General features: G+C 47.1%; 1 protein-coding gene across 6 annotated transcripts in view; it reads right to left on the minus strand.

The window, feature by feature from the left end:
* The window catches only part of FHL1 (four and a half LIM domains 1), a 31676-nt gene extending 14349 nt beyond the window's left edge, over nt 1–17327 (minus strand). The window contains exon 1 of one of the 6 annotated variants that reach the window (XM_084534291.1): nt 17198–17327. Coding sequence is in view for 2 of the 6 variants with exons in the window: in XM_084534285.1 (XP_084390411.1) it covers nt 16860–16917 (58 nt within the window). In the remaining 4 variants the exon portion in view is untranslated. Of the gene's footprint in view, nt 1–14227; nt 14507–16859 lie in introns of those variants that run through there. The other 5 variants (XM_084534289.1, XM_084534285.1, XM_084534284.1 and 2 more) reach the window with 5 other exon arrangements.
* Between the last annotated feature and the right edge of the window lie 1315 nt (nt 17328–18642).

Consider the following 18642-nt stretch of genomic DNA (forward strand, 5'->3'; position numbering starts at 1 on the left):
ACTAAACAAATTTTATGAACAGCTCCACTAACAGCTCTCCACACCACACTTTTTTTTTTTTTTTTTTATTCCCCTCTAATGACACAGAAACACCAGCAGCATTAGGGTCCAGGACTGACACCGAGGGCTGATCCAGCTCTCCAAGCATTCAGTACACCACTGATGCATCTTGCAGGTGAACTCACGTGAACATAAGACAGGCTGGTTCACAAGGGAGGCAGCCACATTGACAGCAAAGACATCACTGCAGTGTCAGAGGACAGACATACCAGCCATCAGGCAAGGCTCATGCTCTCAGGGAGCCAGCTCAGCCCATCCTCCATGGGATCCCACTTCCCACAGGGAAGGTGGAAAAGGAAACGGGCAGCACGCAGCAAAAGCACCGCAGGTGTTTCCCTTCCTTCCATGCTGAACAGTCAGGTCCATGTGCTGAGCTTGTCAGTGCCAAGGGACGCTTTTAGGATCAGCTATGGACATGTGGGGCAAAGGAATTGGGGATAAATTTATAAGAAGGTAGATACAGGCTGGGTAGCCCTCCACAAACTAAGATATAATGTAAGTACAAAAAAAAAAAAAAAGAGAGAGAGAAAAGACAGATGGAGAAGAAAAAAGAAAAATAAGGACGAGGGTACAGTAACAGACAGAAAAGAATGGCCCAGAAATAATGGAGCTGGAAATAAAGGGATCTGAAAAATAGCAAAATTGGAAAGACACATAAACGGGGTTTTTCCCATCTGCCTCCATCCACAGTCTGGACTGTTTCCAGGATTATTCCCATGGCAGCTCCAAATTTATTTGCCTGCTGCCATCTGCTCTGCAGCTCCCCTCTACACACGCTCCCGACTGGCACTTGTTCCTGTCAGCTGTTGCTGACACGGCAGACCTCTGGTGGCTGCTGAAAGCCAAGTGACACCAAGGCTTGAGGAGAGCATGTGTATAAATCAAGAGCTGCTTTGTAGGTGCAAGGTTTTGTTCAGCTCCTGTCTTGTATCAGTGGAAGAAGTCCCCAGTTTAGCATCTCAAAGCCAAACTCTTACCCACACCGGCCAGGCCCCTTCATTCAAAACTCCATGAAGAGCTCTGGGGCTTCTGCTCACCACAGTGCCCAGAGCTTTGGCTCCAAACCTCCAGCTAAGCTGCTTCAACAGTGCCGGGTGTGATGCCTCTCAGTTACCTCCAGCGCTCCCACAAGATGGATTCCACATGATCTCTGGGGAAACCCTCCCTGAGGCCAAGTGAGCTGCACCACAACCATCATTCCCCCAGCAATTACTTCAAAGCTTCGTGCTTAGGACAGCTGAGCTCTGTTAGGGCAGCCCTGGTTGACTGCAGACGTCTTTGTTCAAGTTTAGACGCAGTCACATGCAGGAGGAATGACCGGTGGAGTCAAAGACATGGCAGAGGTTTGCAAGTCATAGCCTTCCCCCATGGCTTAGCGCTGGCTTCACAACTGAAAGCATAACTGAAGTCCCTGTCAAATAAACACCATGCTGATGCCGGCCAGGCAGCATGGCAGTCTTGTCCAGGAGAGACGAAGTCTGATGAGCACTCACAGCAATATAACCTTACCATACCCATGCAATAAGTGCTCATGTTGAGGCTTCACTGAGTAGTTAGCGAGCCTTCACTGAAATGGTATTTCACAACCTCCCTTATGCTCTCTGCACTGCTAATTGCTTTCAGTTACTTCTCATAGGCACAGCAGCTGGCTGAGTGGTGCTGTCCCCCCGTGAAGTTAAACAGCTCACTGTGGAGAGCACAGAAGGAAGTTCAGCTATGTGCATCACTGCCTGAAAGCTGGGTCATTCACCCTCACTGGAGATCTACCCATTACAGATCAGAAATTAGCAGCTACCCAGCCAGCAGCTCTCCGGCATCCACCATATGGGCCTCCAGCAGCCCTGCCACCCTGCTGCGTCCATTCAACGGGACCTGGCAGCCAAAAGGACGAGGTGAGCACCGTAGGCTATGCCTGTGCTCTTCTTCCAAAGGCAGGGAACACACAGCATGCTGAGCCCAAACCCCACTTCTACTATTTTATTTTCAGGAGAGAAGAAGAAGGAGCTCTTTGTGGGTGGACCATGATCCTGGCAAAAGACCTTCCAGGGATTTAGCACGTGGGAGACACTGAGGACACAAAGCTTCAGCTGGGGTGGTCAGAGATGGGTAAAGCAGATGATTCTCGGAATAGGGCTAGGCAGAAGCACGCTGCCTGGCTATGGGTGAAGGTAGGCCACCACTTCAATGAGAAGGACGTGCCCTTCCAGGCATTGGCATGCCGGCTGGGAAGACTCCCTGGCATCCAGCACACCATCAAAGCACCGCCCGAACTCGGCACGAACACCAAGGCCATGTCCTGAGTGCTGATTTAGAGCTGGTGGGAGCCAGCCCTTGCATATGGGTTTAGTAGAACAACCAGCCCATTACCTCAGGCACGGGACAGTCGCCTCCGGCAAGATTAGCGTTTGGCTATCTACGCTTTCTGTTGTTAGATGGCGCTGGTGGCTGAAAGGACCAAATCACCCTTGTTACACGGTTATTTTTAAAAATAACATTTCCCAAAGCCCCACAGTGCATAACCCTGTGTCCGTCTCAGATCCAAGAGCCAAAGGAGATCAGCTTGCAGGGCTGACGGGGTATTTTTGGGCACTCTGACTAATTGTCAGGACATATGCTGTGCATTCTTTACAGGGAAAAACAAAGCTGCAAAGTCCCCTCCAGTGAGGCCTATGGGGTTGGATTAGCCACAGAAGTTATTCTCAGTAATTCTCTGCTTTGGGAGGGTTTGATTACATTTCCAACTCCTGAAAAGAGTGTTTTAAAATGGAGGAAGGGGTCCGCTTCCTTGCAGCTTGACGCCAATAAAAAAAGGCTGAGCCATGTTGCACCACCAGCAAGGGCAGAAGTGAAAACCCTTCACCTTGGAGTGACTCCAAACTCACAACTGCTTTTTTTGCATCACACTACATCGGCATTCACTTGAACTGCCAAGGGACGTGCTCCAGGACAGCCTGGAGATGTGCTCCAGGACAAGCCAAGGAAAGGACACTCATTTGAGGAGCATGAGGAGGCCCACAAGCACCCACACACTTGTAAGATGGAGATATGGTGCAACCTCCTGAGATGCCTTGCTCTGGTCCTGCATTGTCACCCATTTCCTCTGCTGAAACAAATGTCATTTAACTTTCCCCTTTTCCCAGGCATAGTTTGTGGCCAGAGTTCCTTTAAGCCAGTTCATGCTAATACTCTGCAAATCAGCACTTCAAGTCTCTCATGAAAGCCCTGTTCATTTAACAGCTGCACACCACCATGCTCAGCCAGGCTCTTTGCTCATCTCCTCTTTCATGGAAGTCTGAAACCTTGCTGGACTAGGAGACCACTCGCTCTGCTTCTACTGAACTTGCCTTGGCTGCTCCTTCCCAAACTGACTCCCAAATACAAAGACTCGGCAAAATCAGAGAAATCATCCAGACTTCAAGAAAAGCCTGAAGCTTAAATAAATACATGAGTACTTTGCCAGCTGTGCCCTCTTCCTCCTCCAGACTCAGGAGTGAGGTTCTCCTCACTCAGCAGCTGCAGAGCCTTGATGCACAGCAGCCAGACACAAAGTCCTCCTCAGAGGCCATCTCCCCAGGAGGAGCACCTTTCACCAATCTCCTCAGCACCTCAAAAGCTCTTCACTCTCACACCAGTTTAAGGCAGCACTCACCCGGCTCTGTTTCTTTATACTTACTTATTAAGGCAACAAAGCCTCTGTGTGCAATATTGCCACAACACTCAGGGACACGCAAGCCCAGAGCAGCCCATTGTTTCCCCATCACTGTGTGAGATCTGAGCACACATTGCTCTTCAGTCTCAAAGCTGTTTTAATGCTTTAACCCTTGCTGCTGCCACCCCTGTGCTGCTGGCCCACGCATTTCTGCTTTCCCTTTCTGTGGCATACAAACATCAAACCTTGTTCTTTTTGTTCAGCAGAAACACTGCACCAAAAGCGCACACATCTCACAGTGACAAGAGCTCTCTGAAGTCTCCATCACTGATTTCTGCATATTTTTCCCCTAAGCTGCACAGCAATTTCCACTGAGAATAAGTGTTGTCGATTCAATTTCTAATAGCAGCATTAAAATGTATGAGCCATTTCTCTGGAGTCAGGAATAATTTTTTCAAAGTGCCTGTGTGCTACACGAACATAATTCTCATTTTTCATAAAGCTATCAGGATCCCAGGTCTCCCTGGAAATCATGTCAGATCAGAGCTGGGCAAGGACTACACCAAAGAGTGTTCTCCCTGGGGTGGGTTGGAAAACACTCACTCAAATTTAAAAAAAAAAAAAAAAAAAAGTAAAAGTTTTTAACCCTAAAGTTTTCAGGGTTAGGATTATTCAGTTTCTGCCAAAACCAGGGGGACCCAGCCTAATCCTCAGCCCAGGCCAGAGCCCAGGCCTGGTTTGCAGCATTGCAGCTGAGTGCCTTGATGGCAGCTGTTTGGGTGTTGGCAGGGAGCGAGCAATTTGCCTCCCCCTGGCATCCTCTTGCTCCAGTTCTAGGGGAACCTAGCAAAACCGCAGTCGCTTTGGTGTCTTTGGAAATGTTAAGATCAGTAAACTAATACTTGACAAGACCTAGCAGAGACAGACCAGCCCAAAGCAGCATGGGGAGGTAAGGTTATTTATGCTGCTAAACTGAATTTGCTCTGCAATTGCTGAAGCAGCAAATGCTTTCATCCCTCACCTCCACAGGGACAGGCCAGGGACTGAGACTCCTCTCCCACGTTCCCACCGCAGCTCTCACAGCAACAAAGCACGCTACAGCATTACTATCAGTGCTCACTCTTGGAGCAATGGGCAAAGCCTACAGGCTGTTACATTTATCACACAGAAACCCTGGAATAAGAAAAATAAGATACTTAGAAGTGTGCTTAAATTTATACACAGAAATAAACCAACTGGAGTTGGTACAACCACTTATGTGTTTCATTAAGCCATCCTCTGCCCTGTGGCTGGATCCAGGCCCAAAAAATGATTTTGTTTTCTTTTTCAAGTAGCAGTGAGACAATAAATTGAGGGACAACGAGTAACACAGTCTGCAAAGGGAAACAACCCTTCTCAGTACAATTGCTGCTGGCTGTCAAACTACTGTCCAAATCAAACTACCACAGGATCGGCTCCGTAAGACAAAAAAGCAGTGTTAATTGCACACAAGTGCCAGAGAAAACTGTCAAAAAGCTAAAGCAGATGTGAAGCAGTGGCTTGCTTTCTCTTAAAATGAGCTTGTGCAGCTGCATTACATGAGAGCCCACAAGCGCCTGCATTCCCCTGGGAACAGGGCAGAGCCATGGGGAAAGGGAGAGGTTTCCAAATCCTCAGCAACTTCTCCAGCAATTATGAGGGACTCTGAGTGTGGGCCTCTACTGTCACCTTGCTAAATTACATCTATTAGGCCAAATTCTCTTCTCAGCTGTGCTACAGCCAGCCCAGTAGCAAACCTTGCCTGCTTTATACCAGTGTTGAGCCATGTTAGACTTGGTCCTGGCCAAGCCCAGGATCTGAAAAGTATGGCAGTGATTTTAGCTGTGCAGAGACAGCCAAAAAAGCAAATATACTTTTGTACCAGTAGGTGAAACAGCGAGGTAAGGACAGGCTGATGGAGGAGAACACAGCCAGGAGAGACATTGCAGACCTGCAGGGATGCCTGTCCCACCTCCAAAACCCAACACCTACTGCTCTACACCACAGAAGAGAGGAGACAGAGAATGTCAAACCCTACATCGAATAACTCACATGCACATTACACAAGCAGTGCCTCATCTCCAAAGGGCTACTGAAAGCAAAAGACAAAATGCCATGGATCAGCCCGTTAGCTGCCTACCAGCTCGGTTATGGGCAGCACAGGGGATGTGGCAGCCAGGTCACAGGGCTCTGCCACCAGCAGAGTAACGCAGGCTCAAAGCCAGCTGCTTGGGTGGCACAGGCGCTCCTCTGAGAGTGCTCCCAGCAGATGCATGCAGGTGAACTCATGCTTCCTTCACCCAAATCTCACTCAGTTGTAACTCCTCACGTTAAAAATCACCTTTTTCAAATGCCACCCTACCCAACTGTTAGGTTCTCCCCCCTAGAGTTGATCACTGAACATACTGGCAGCTGTGATACAGAGCTGCCCGTGATGCTGAGGGACTTGGTTGTGTCACCAAAGCATTTTCCACATGGCCCCAGAGAGCAGCTAGAAGAAATCCACCCACAGGCCTGGAAGGGATTTGCAAGAACGCAGAGACCTGTCAGTCAGTGCTTGTAAAATTATAATAAAAGACTTCCAGAACATAAAAATACCTCTGCTGAAACCAATGTACTGTTTATAGACACAACCTTTGTCCCTTGCTCTAGAATACATTTGGATAAGCCATGCAGTTAATCCAAAAAAAGATTGAGTTTTTGTATCATGTGAATATGTTTGTGGATTATGTTTCAGGGGCTCAGCTTTTGTCTGCAATTGTGCTGTTGATAATTAGTATCTGCTTTCAATCACTATGTCTTAGAGGATTTGGTGAACTCCATCAATGGGCCTCAGGCTTATGTGCTGCTCCATCGAGACCTCCACCCCTAACCCCTAGCCCTACTTCTCTTTTGTGTCTCACCCCCAAAGGCAAGAGGAGAGCACGAGCAGGAGCATGGGGTGCTGCAGTGCAGCTCTGTAGGTGCCGCTGGGAAGGAAGGGGGAGAGTGGGTGCTTGGGGAGCACTGCAGGGATGGGCAAACACAGACAGGTGCCAGGTGCCATCACCAACATCAGCCCCTCAAACAGCAAGTCCTGGTCTTGATACTGTTCTGGTTATGTAAAGCAGTGGGTGCAATAAGGGCCAAATTTTTGAGGTCCTAATGGGGTACATTGCAGAAGGTGGGTCAGATTTTTCTTAGTCCTTGTTCCAGAGCCCGGAGCAGCAACAGGGGAGAGGCTCCACTGGTCAGATTCAACCATGTAACTTCAGATGCTTAAAAGCAGCCTTTACCTACAAGCCAGGCATCGCAGTTTACCCCACAGTCCTTGCACAGGGAGCGGTTTCCAAGATAGGGGAGAGAGCAGAGGAAGCAGTCACTAACCCCCTGGGGCTCTCTGACCCATGGTCCCCCTGCAAACATCACTGCTGCATTTCCAGGAATTGTGAGGGCCTGGGCTCAGCAACAGCCCCACGCACTGTCCCCCGCACGAGCTCATTTGCAAGGCAAAAGCTTCCTGGCAAAGCAGCTCGCAGAGTGTCCAAATGTCGGCAGAGCAGACAGCGTTCCTGGCGCTGGCTCCCTTTCCATCCGGCTGCTCCAGCTCAGGCACCAGCATTGCTCAGAGGATGAGCTCATCGCTATTTCAGGTTGAATTTGCACTTGGCCATCTCCCTGGTAACCAAAACAAATTACTCATTGGTTTATAGTAGATTTATTGGTTGTTTGTTTCAGTGTCTAGTGAAGTGCACAGAGTTTCACCACACTACAGCAGCGATGTAGCCTGGTGTCCGAGAGCGCGTAGGACGGTATTTACAGCCACTGCCATGGAGATGAGCTGTGCTAGCACTGGAGGTCAAAGGGAAAGGTAACCGTGGGCTGATCCCAGAGACGTGGAACTGTAAAAAGCAGGTGTGTGGCACAGCCTGAGCTCACACATGGCACAGATGTTGCCGCACGGCAGCCTCCTGCCACCCCAGACACCGGGCAGGTGTTGGCTGCCTCCAGCACAGCAAAGCAGCCAAGGAGAGGCCGCTCACGATCCTCCTCACCCAGAAATCAAGTAATCCTTCCCAAAACAGGTATCTGACACTAGTATATCCACTAACACCAGCTATCATCAGCTTCATTTCACAAGTCAGAACCATGAGGACACGAGCCAGTTATAGGACTCGCTGCCTGTTTATGCTCTTGGACAGGAATTTTCCCCCATTCATCATCACAGGCACCAGCACAAAGGGCACAGAGAAGCCAGGGAAGCAGGAATAACTCCACTGTATTTGCCCACAGAGTACTTGAAAGGAAATCAGCAGTTCCCATTTTTCTGTCACACCTAGACCTGAGCCAAGATACAGCTCAGAAGTTGCCCAAATTACCATGTACATTTAACAGAGGGTTTAGGCTTTTGTTGTTTTTTGCTGAATGTGTTTTTGCAAGAAAGAAAAACTCTATCCTGATGATCTCAATCCGGCAATCCAAAACGTTCAGAAGTCCTGCAGACACATAACCGGTGGCTAGGGCCCCAGCCCTGCCTTCCCCGACAAAAGCAGGCAGGTTGTGTCCCCTTCCTGCAGGAGACCTGCTGCAATCAGCCCGTCCTGCCACACAGGCAGGTCCAAAGCTTCCACTTTTAGTTGAAAACGGAATAAAAGGGAAGATGTCAGCAGATGGCACACTCATGCATTAAACTAAGAAAATCAGGATAAAATAAAAGAGACTTCAGCCCCTGCTGAGCACCTCTGTGCCTCCACAGGGTAAGTGTGGGCTGCCTTCTGGTCCTGCTCTGATACTGCCAGCCGTGCCATCTCCAGAGGCAGCTCCGAAATACGTTACACATCAAGTGGCATTTACCTGGCAGGCTGTTCCCGGGTGGAAGCGTGACTGGCTTTCAGTCAGCAGAACAGGGGTAGACAGGAAACAGTATTTGCATGTGCTGAGTGAAATATATAGCTCTGTGTATTTTTAAAGTTAGATGAGACCAGAGAGAGAGAGAGAGAGAGGGATTCTTGCACTCTCGACTGCTCACTACTGGCTCTCCTTTGGTACTGTCAGAAGCAAGACCAGGTCAAGACAATGCGTAGAGATCACTAGGGAATTTTAAAGAGGAAACAAATCAGTAGGAATTACTTATATTTCTGCATCAGCTCTAAATTAGGACCACACAATCCACTGCTTCTGGAGGTGCTGTCTGCATTTGCATTCCCTCAAACCACTGACAACCCTGCAGCAAATGCTGTACAGAAGAGCAGGATGCAGTGCCTGGCCCACAGGATGCTAACAGGATCCTAACACTGCCTCAGCAGGTTGTTAATCTGAACGACTGGTCCAATGGATCAGGTAAATCATGCTAAAAAAAAAAAAAATCCATGTAGCGCCCAGCAGCAGCATGACTGCACAGAGCTGTCCCAGGGTAGCCCATCCCTCAGGATGCAGGTAGTCCTGGGAATGGCACATCTGTGGGACATTTAAAAAAAAGCTCTCTGCTCTGCCAATAAGAGAAAGGGCAAAGCAAGAGGGCAAAGCACGGAGTGAAAAAGACTCAGGAGTCCAAAAATGAGAAGAGAAGACAGAAGCTGGAAAGGCAAGCAGGCAGTGCCTCAGAAGTGACTAATTCCATGCCTTTGCTCCAATGTTTATTTTAGAAAAGAAGAGATAAGAAAGGCAGCTGGTGGTAACAACTGCCAGGGGAAGCCAGTCCCAAACTAAACAAATTGCAAATGCCTTGCAAGTAGCCAGCCAACTCAGAATGATTCCCATTACTTGGGGCATTTCTTTAGAAGAAAGTACATTATTTTCTTCCACCCCACCTTGGCATTAGCAATAGGGAAGCTATATTTTGGGTGGCTTCATAGTTACTCTAAGGGGTACTCAGCCAGGTACCACTGGAAGCACACGAAAACTGAGTATTCCCCACTGAAGGCACTGTGGAAGAGCTGGGACAAAAGCCAACTAGCAGCCACTGTGGGCCAGACCAACTGTGGGTTTAGTACTGACCACTTATTTTTCTTAGCAAGGGAATAAAGGCACATCCAGCACACTGGTCCATAACACAACATTGTGGAAAATTGAGTGCTGGTGTTCTGTTTTTTCTTTGCTGTCTTCGGCCAAACAAAACAATGGAGACCAATTCTTGCTCTGCCAGAAGCTCTGAAATCCTCTTCTGCTTAGACACTGCTGTGATACAGGAACATTCACATACTGGTGCAGCCACTTTGTCACTAAAAGTAGCTTGCAAGAGTCAAAAGCAAAAATAAGTGGATCACTCATCCCTGTGCCAAGTGTGCCTCCAAAAAGAGTCCCTTGGCACTTCTAGCACATGTAAGTGCTTGTTAACAGTGGTCCCTTAAACCCTTCATGTCAGGACATGGACACCACTGGAACTAGCCATCATTTGATGAAGCTCCCGTCTCAAAGCATCAGGATCTCTGATGCCTTGAAGACAAGTGGGACAATTTTCCTGAAGGAAAAGCATTTTTCAGCTATTTATCCTGTTCTTCCTCTCATCTACATCACAGATGTAAAAATGTCTGAACTTGTTGAACTGTTGAGCTACAGTAAAATAAGAAGTAAATGGACTCTGGAGGATTTTATTCCAAGTTATTACACCTCGAGATACACCTGTCAGGCAGATTTTATTCTTTTCCACTCCAGCCTGGTGTCCCCTTTCCAGGAGTAGAAAGGCACCAAAAACCAGGAAGGCAAAAGAGCCACCCTGCACTGCTTATTCCCAGCAGGAAGAGCTTTTTTCTGTTCTTCCTTTGAGGTCAGGGTGACAATTTGTGCTCTGCACTTGATCCCAGCAGATCACAAACGTAGTCATGCCCCACCACTTTTAATCCCTCGCAGGTACTGGCTGTTCACTGCCTACTCACGCATCAAGCAGCCAGCTCTGCTAGGCAGGTGAAAGCAGAGGTTTCCATTTCCAGTTCTTTTCCACTACACAGGAGAGAGAGATCCCAAATTACATCAGTCTCTAGGCTCTGCTCAAGAAACAAAAAGACCAGGCACATCCGTGGAATGAGTGGATCTTCTGAAAACACCACTCTCTCCAAGCAATCTGAGGTCAAGAGGTTTTGAATTTCCTATTTGCAAAAATAATGCAGCTCTGTAATACCATCCAAACCAAAATTGTAACTTTGCCTTAAAGTTTCCAGTCAGGCGCACAGCAAAATACCACCACTTCCACCCTGGGCTGCAGTTCCCTTGCTGTCGGGAACCCTGTCATGACTGTCCAGCCTTTTCCAGGCCACTCTTTAATTTGGCTTTTTTTTTTTTTTTTTTTTTTTTAAAGATTACTTCTATAGGACCCTTTTTATCCCACTCCAGCATGGCTATAGTACAATCCTTGCCCTGATTTTGAACAGGGCAAGGATTTTTTTTTGACATTTAGCTAAGTCCTAAACGTCATTTTAACCCTCTTCTCTCATCGGATATGAGCCCTATTTCCACAAGGGACAAACTGGTTCCTGAGAGGGAGAAGCACAAGAGCATCCACCCATCATCGGTCCCCCAGACAACACTGCTCTGTCTTGCTCCAGCAGCAGGAATTTGCTCTGGCAGCACTCTTGCCACCACACACAGAGGTGATGTCCCAGAGCTGCCCATCTACAAGGGTCCCAGTCACAGCACGTCAGGGAGCTGAAACGCACCGGGCTGCACCCTGTGTCTGAACCCAAGGGAAGCCCCAGTGCCTTGGCTCGTACACACTGCCAAGTGCTGCAGACAGGGTTTTGCCAGAGCACAGGGATTACAAGACAGAATATATAGCACAGTCCTTCTGAAACTACGTTTCAGAAGTGGAAACAGGCATTTATCTAAATAGTGTTTAATCCTTTACAGTTCTAGTGTCTCAAGAGCCATCTGGTTAAAATTCCTCTCCAAATCAGGATATCTAAATGAAACATGAGGTCTCTTTCTTCCTCCCACACTTGCTCTGCCAAAATCAGACTTAAAATGACTGATCTCAGACACTTTTGTTTTGTTATTATCCCTGAATCTTCCATAATAAAGAAATGGAAGGAAAGAAAAAAAAAAAAAAAAAAAAGGAAAGAAAGAAACCACAGTGAATCAAGCTGAAGTACCTTGACTAAAGCTGACAATGTGTTTTTCATAACAAAAATCACAGGTCAGGTATGGGAAGGCTCCTTATATACACATTATTTGCATTACCTTTTCAAGGAAAAGTTATTCTGCCTAACCAAAGTTACAGAACTGCATCTGAAACCTCAGCTTTGCTACCTAAATGCCCCAGCACGCCCCCCAGAAGGGGGGTAAGCTCAAAAGGGCATCATTCACATAGGCTACCGCTGATCGGGAAATATTATTCCTGACTCACATCAATATTATCTCCACTGAAGCACATTTCCCAGCTCCCCCATGCTAGGAGTTGTGGATTCATAGCACTAGCAGCAAGTAGGTTTCCAAAACGGAATAGGGAAGGCAATCACACAGGTGTGGTGCTCAGGAACAGTGGGGTATCCTGCAACACTGAACAAACCTATTTTCACATAGGTATTACACAAAAAAAATTGTTTCCCGGGGGTAAGGAAGGCAGTTATGTAAAGCTTGTGTTATATCCTAGTACAACGGACACGGACTGCAAGTCGTAGTTAGGGGATATGGGCCTAGATCAGAAATAAAGCACGTCCTACAGCATCATTCCCTCATTTGAGGGCAGGGACCTGACAGAACTCCCAGGAGCTGCTTCGTGCCATATGTCTAGATTTTCCATTCATGGTGCAGTCCGATGGAGAGGCTGTTTCCGAAATAAAGGCCAGCCAAGATGGGCTGAAGAGTGTTTATATTCAAGTGTTTGAGTACCATAAACGATGCCTCCTTTTGAACAGCTGCCTTTATTTACATCCAGGCAGAGAATTATACCAGCATACGTGGAGGCAAGCCATCATTCACAGCAGGGAATAACTTCTCCTGTTAGAAACACTTCAAGAGACCAATCCTACAGACCACTCCTGGCCAAAATTCCCCAAGAGCAGTGCAACTCAGAAAGCAGCTATAAACCCCAGTCCTGAACTGGTTCCTTAGAGCTCCAGTACAAAATCAGAACAGTTAAATTTCTATTGTGCTGAGCTCTCGTGGTGCTAGCTCTGAAACACCCCCGTTTTTCTACCAGGTATTAGTCAAAAATGAATTTTTATATACTGCATTCTTTACCAAGAAATTAGGAACTAGTTTGTATTCAAGAATGCTGTACTGGGGGGGGGGGGGAATAATATATAAAAGAAAGAGGGCGTTGTCACGGAAATGAAGTATGTGGGAGCTTTTATAATTTAAAAAGAAAGTTTAAATTTTAAAGCCATATTTGGTTGCTTGATCAGCTATTTACTTTGTACATCATAGCTTAAGAATTTAATGAGTTTCCTTTTTGAAAGTTAAAAAAAAAAAAAACACTTTTCCTCTCAAAACAAGGTAAGAAACTAATTGGTAGATAGATCATTTTAATCATTTTTCCCTTTCATGTGCTAGAGTACAGTGATTTAAAAAGCAGCTACATCCATTTCTAGACCACAGACTAGCTCCTGCTTATACAAGGTGAACTGAACCAGTCATACACATTAACTTATCTTTTGAACAGTTGATAAGGATTAGTGACAGAAACACCCATCTTGCAAATACGTAGGTGAATAGTTTCACTCATACAAGTAACTCCACAAACACAGATAGATACAAGGCGCAGTATTTGCGTAAAGTTAAAGGTGTTTGCATTCACATGGAGACAGCTGCAAGCGTGGCTTGTTAGAAAATCACAACTGTCCAATACTCCATAATACAGAAAGCTGAAGATGCGATAATTATTAGCTGAAAGCTTGCATTTCCACCTTCCCCAATTCTGTTACAGCCAGCATGCTCCTACAGTTCAGTGGGTATCGTTCCCTGCTTTCCAAGAACATCACATCACCTGAGGAGCTGACAAAACAGCCACTAGTTTAGTTATTTCCTCCTCAGCTGTCATTAAAAACTTCCAACAGGCACATCTGATCCCCCGCCTAGGAAAACAGGCTGCTGACAGCTCACACACGGCTCTGTACCACTGCAAACACTCCCGAAACGCCCACTCGGCTAGGAAGCAAAGAGAAAAAGCTATATTTATACCCCAGTGGCTGCCTGTACTTTCAAAGCCATCACCTTCCAGGAGGGAATGCGTGCATCAGAGAAAGGATGTGAGAGAAATCAGAAGCAAGAATTCAGATAAATCCCACACCCAAAACTCCCCCTAAAACAGAGGCAGTCTCTGAGGTTAACTTGGTAATCCATGAAAAAATCGTTTGCTAAGAGTGTTTCAGAAGTACGTTACAGACTCACAGACTTCCCGTTTCCCCCAGCCCTGCTCTCACAAACCCTTTCCCAACCGATTCCCCAAGCCGAGCAGCCTCAAGGCAGAGGACGCCCAGCAGGAGCCCTGAAATCCCGAAGCCCAGCAAAGTGCGGGATGCTGAAAGCCTCCCTGCGCTGCTCGCCAAGATGATGCTCGAGAAGGGAGAGAGGGAGGCATGTGCTTACTGGCTGCCGGAGAGCCTGGGAGCTGCTGCGAGGTGGCTGCTGCCCGGAGCAGGAGCAGGAAGGGATGGAGCACACCCGGCACAGCTGGGAGCGACGTGGGAGCGCCTCTGGCCAGGGCTGTGCCTCCAGCCCCTGGCCGGACAGCCGCTGCTTAGACACTTATAGCAGGGAGGCGCATTGCAAAAAAAAATTAATCCAGCCAATAGCACCGGTCCTGCCTGGGGAGCAGCTGGAGGGGGGGGAACAGCCTGCTCCTCCCAGGGCCTCTGCACCAGCCCTTTGGGGGGAAAACCCAACCAGTAATGGCATTTTGCTGGCAGGGCTGCTCTCCCGCTCCCCTCCAGTTGTTGCTGGGACCCGTGGGATTCAGCAGGCTGGGCAAAGCAGTGCTACCCCTAGGGTGTCCCCCCAGAGCATTTCACACATGGAGAACGCAGCACAAAAACTTTATCTGGGGAGTCAGGGGGAGAATATGTCATCGGTCTCCCATCCTGCCCAGAACACAGTTTAAGTGATACCAAAAGATGAATATTTTCTTCAAAGCAAATATAGAACAAGTACTATCAGGTGGCAAATCATTCCCACATTTAAACAAATCTGCCTGTTTGTGCCGCACACCAGGTAAATCTGGCAACATTCACTTCTGTTTTTTCCCCCATCCTTTATCCCATTTGTTTTCTGCTCATGTATCTTCCAACATTGTCCTGCTTTCTTCCATGCTCCTCCTATTGAATACATGGCCCAGCAAGTTTATTTTCCACAGGAGGTGCTTGGGTTGGATCTCTTGCATTACAAATAGGTTTTTGTGGTGCCTTAGAGAACCACAGAGCTTCTGAGTAAAGACAGGAGAGGCAGGGTGAGTATGCTGGGTATACCACTCGTATTCTTGGAAAGCAGATCACAAAACTGGGGCCAAGGGATTTCTGCTTGTTTAGTAAAAAGAAACAAACACTGCACTAGAGTAAACACACCCTTTCCAGAAGCATTTGCATTTCTGTGTCTGTTTCTCCATGCAAACAGGTGAGTACCACATTCTTCCAACATCCCCATCTTACACATTAACAACGTTCCTTGCAGCTATAAGAAAGCTGGGCTGTCCTGAAGTTCAAGGCTCAGACTGTCACCATTTGCCAAGAAAAACTTCAGGCATACGTGAAATACAGATATGAAACACCCATATTATTTAGCATTATAGACTGAACTGATCCATTTTCATATGAATCTAAGTACTTGTAGGAAATCTAAAAGCTGGCTAGAATCTAAGCTAACTTTTTTTTTTTTCCTCCCCCAGCAGCTCTCTCAATCCACATAAAAACTTAGTTACCATCAGAAATAGGTTTTCCCTAGTGGCCCTCTCAACAGGAATGTTAGCAAAAGCCTCCTGACCAGAGATGGGTCATTACCCCTGCCACCACAGGGGTATTTAGGGAGTGACCCTGCATCTTTGCTGATGCATCTTGGAGGAGCACAATCACTCTACCAAGCAAGCAAGCCCAATGGCAGGTACTTGCAGCCCACCAGCAGTGCAACAAGTGCAGGGAACAGCACCTGGCTTCCACCAGGACCCTCTGCCTCTTATTTAAAATGTTAGATGCCATCTACAAACAACGCAAACCAGAGATTTTACTGTCAAATCCCAAACACCATTCACCATCAAAAACAGATCTAAGGTACAACATCTATCAGCCTAATGGCATAGCAGCTAAACAACAAAACGACCTGTTTAATGTGTTCCATGTCACTATTACAAGTCCCCCCATGATTACAGCAAAGTGTTATTTAAGCAACTCGTTGCTCTCCTCAGGCTTCAGCTAAAAGCCTGGTCCCGCACACACTGCTTGCTCCAGACCCCACTGGCTTTCCTGGCCAGCCTCATAGGCACAACATCACATCCAAAGAAGCAGCAGAATAAAGGGCCATGAAGGCATGTGGCACAGAGAATTGCTCTGCCCCACTTTCAATATTGCTGCTCCTGACAGCAAGTGAGTGTTTGCAGTACCAGACCTTAAATCTGCAGACTTAAGATGACCGATATACCTGACGCAAAAAAATTTAAGCACTCTTAACCTCACACATATCAAAATAGCAACTTAATTCTGTTTGGGGAAAAAAAAATATTTAGAAAATAAAGACAGTATGCAACTAAAGTCAAAGAAAAGGCACTCAGGCATTGTTGTATTACAGATACAACATGGCACTATAAAAGTCTCTGCCAAAGTGCTGTATTAAACAAGAATAAACTGCAAGAATGACACAACTCATTTCACAGGGCTGAGACAACTCTGAGTCAACCCCATGCTATCACCATTGCTTGCTAAAGAATATACCCAGTTATTGCACACACTGATTTTTGGCAAACACAGTAAAACTTTTTTTTTGTTAAAAAAAAAATAAAAATAAAAAATGAGGATTCTAATGTATCCTTGACTGGCTATCCAAACAAAATGAACTATGGGCAGAAGCACTTAAAACTAGGTCGGTTGAATTACTCACCCAAAAGCTAACTGCTAGGAAACTTTATTTGGAAATAGCAGAGCTCGTACAGTTGGGCAAGGAAGCTGCTTCACAGCAGAGCGCCATGCAAGAAACCTCACAGAGCAGGGCAGAACCCCTACAAAAGCACAGATCTTACCTGGGGGCAGGAGATCTCGTCCACACTGCAAGGAAGAAGGCATCAAATATTTCATCATCTTTGAGACCTCCGGCCTGTTTTAATTCAGTCACTCCGCATCCACAGAGGAGGTCTTCTGCACCGTCTGGCCCGTTTTTGTAAGTCAATGCTCTTCAGAAGGAAGCCATTTTGGGGTGCATCCATGCTGAAGGAGGCTCGTGCACCACTTGGGAGGGCTTGGCTGTCCTCCTGGCTTCCACACACCACGCTGGGAGTGACATGCCCCCACAGTGCTCCCAGGTCAAGGCTAACAGCAGTTACAACCATCCAGTGTAAGGGAACAGGGCCACTGCACTCACCTGTCCCTGTGGGACACCACGGCTATACAGAGCCAAAACAGCTCTCCAGGCCAGCATGGGTAGCCTGTCCACACATGCTGGTCTCTTCTCCTGGCATGCAGGACATGAGGAGACCTGGACTGTGCCTCAGCCACACCAGCTGCCTCAGCTCTTCCTTCACATCACAGCTCGTCCCACAGCTGCCCCACTCCAGGTGGGGGTAATTACCAGTTCCCTCCATTAGCTCTCTGCAGGCAAACCTCCTTTCTCACAAGCTGCATTTCTCCTTCCTACAAAACCACCTGGAAGGGCCCTTTTCTTCTCCCAAGTTGCAGCCTGAGGGAGGCAACCATTTGGGGGCTCCAGTTGTGCAACCACCACCACCTCCTGCCAGTGCATGAGCACGGGAAACCTTCCTGGAGGTGTTTCAAGAGGTACAAAAAGAGAGGAGAGAAAGGGGAAAAATAAAATAAAATAAAATAAAATAAAATAAAATAAAATAAAATAAAATAAAATAAAATAAAATAAAATAAAATAAAATAAAATAAAATAAAATAAAATAAAATAAAATAAAATAAAAACAGGGAAGTAGATGCAGCAGTCTCCATGCCCTGTGCTCCCCACCATTTTGCTGCTCTGGGGACAGCTCGTGGCCAAGCTGCGCCCCCACCCTGCAGGCAGCTGGGCCTCACCTGCAACGCACTAATTACCGTGCAGGCCGTTAGCAAAACGTCTCCAGGCAGGCAAAGTAATGGAAAAGCTGAACTATTTCAGAGTCATTCCTCTTGGGGAGTAAGGGAGGGTGGGGCTTTGGGGGTTTTATAACGGTGTGGTTAAAACATCAGTGATGTAAACCCTTTTTCCACAGTTTAATGTGCTGGAGGGGCTGGGCTGCCTCAGCCATGGCTCTGGGCCAGGTGCACCTCTGCAAAACACAGGCATCAGTCAGCTCTCTGAAATGGGGAGTGGAAAGCAAAGCCTGAAGAGCAATGGCCAGCTCTTCTTTCAACCAGTGAACCTCAGTAGGAGATGTGTGCTCCACCATTTCCACCTCACTGTTGTGGAGCCCAGTGAAGGGCTGTGTGCATGCACGTGTTCAAAGAAAAAAATACTGGAGTATTGGTATGACCTTGCTAGCTGGAAAAGATGCTAGAGCAATGCACCACAGACAGCAAACCCATCCAGGTCCAAGTGGGATTTGCTTAGATTTTGCTCAGCTTCTTTGTCTCCAATACCAGGTGGTAAATAAAACTGCGAAACAGAGAGCACCACTGACAGAATAAGGCTTCTGCAGTAAAACCAGTCTTTGCTTACAATGTAATTCTTCCTATCAAAGTAGTTTGGACACTGCACACATGCATATGTGTGTAGTAAAAGACAGGGATTAAATTGCTGCTGAGGGGTATCTGTGGATCCTTCTCCATCAGTGGCTGCACAAACTAGCCAAGGATGAAGCAGGAAGTTCT

This window comes from Aythya ferina, assembly GCF_964211825.1.
Source record: "Aythya ferina genome assembly, chromosome: 13".
Taxonomy (NCBI): Eukaryota; Metazoa; Chordata; class Aves; order Anseriformes; family Anatidae; genus Aythya; species Aythya ferina.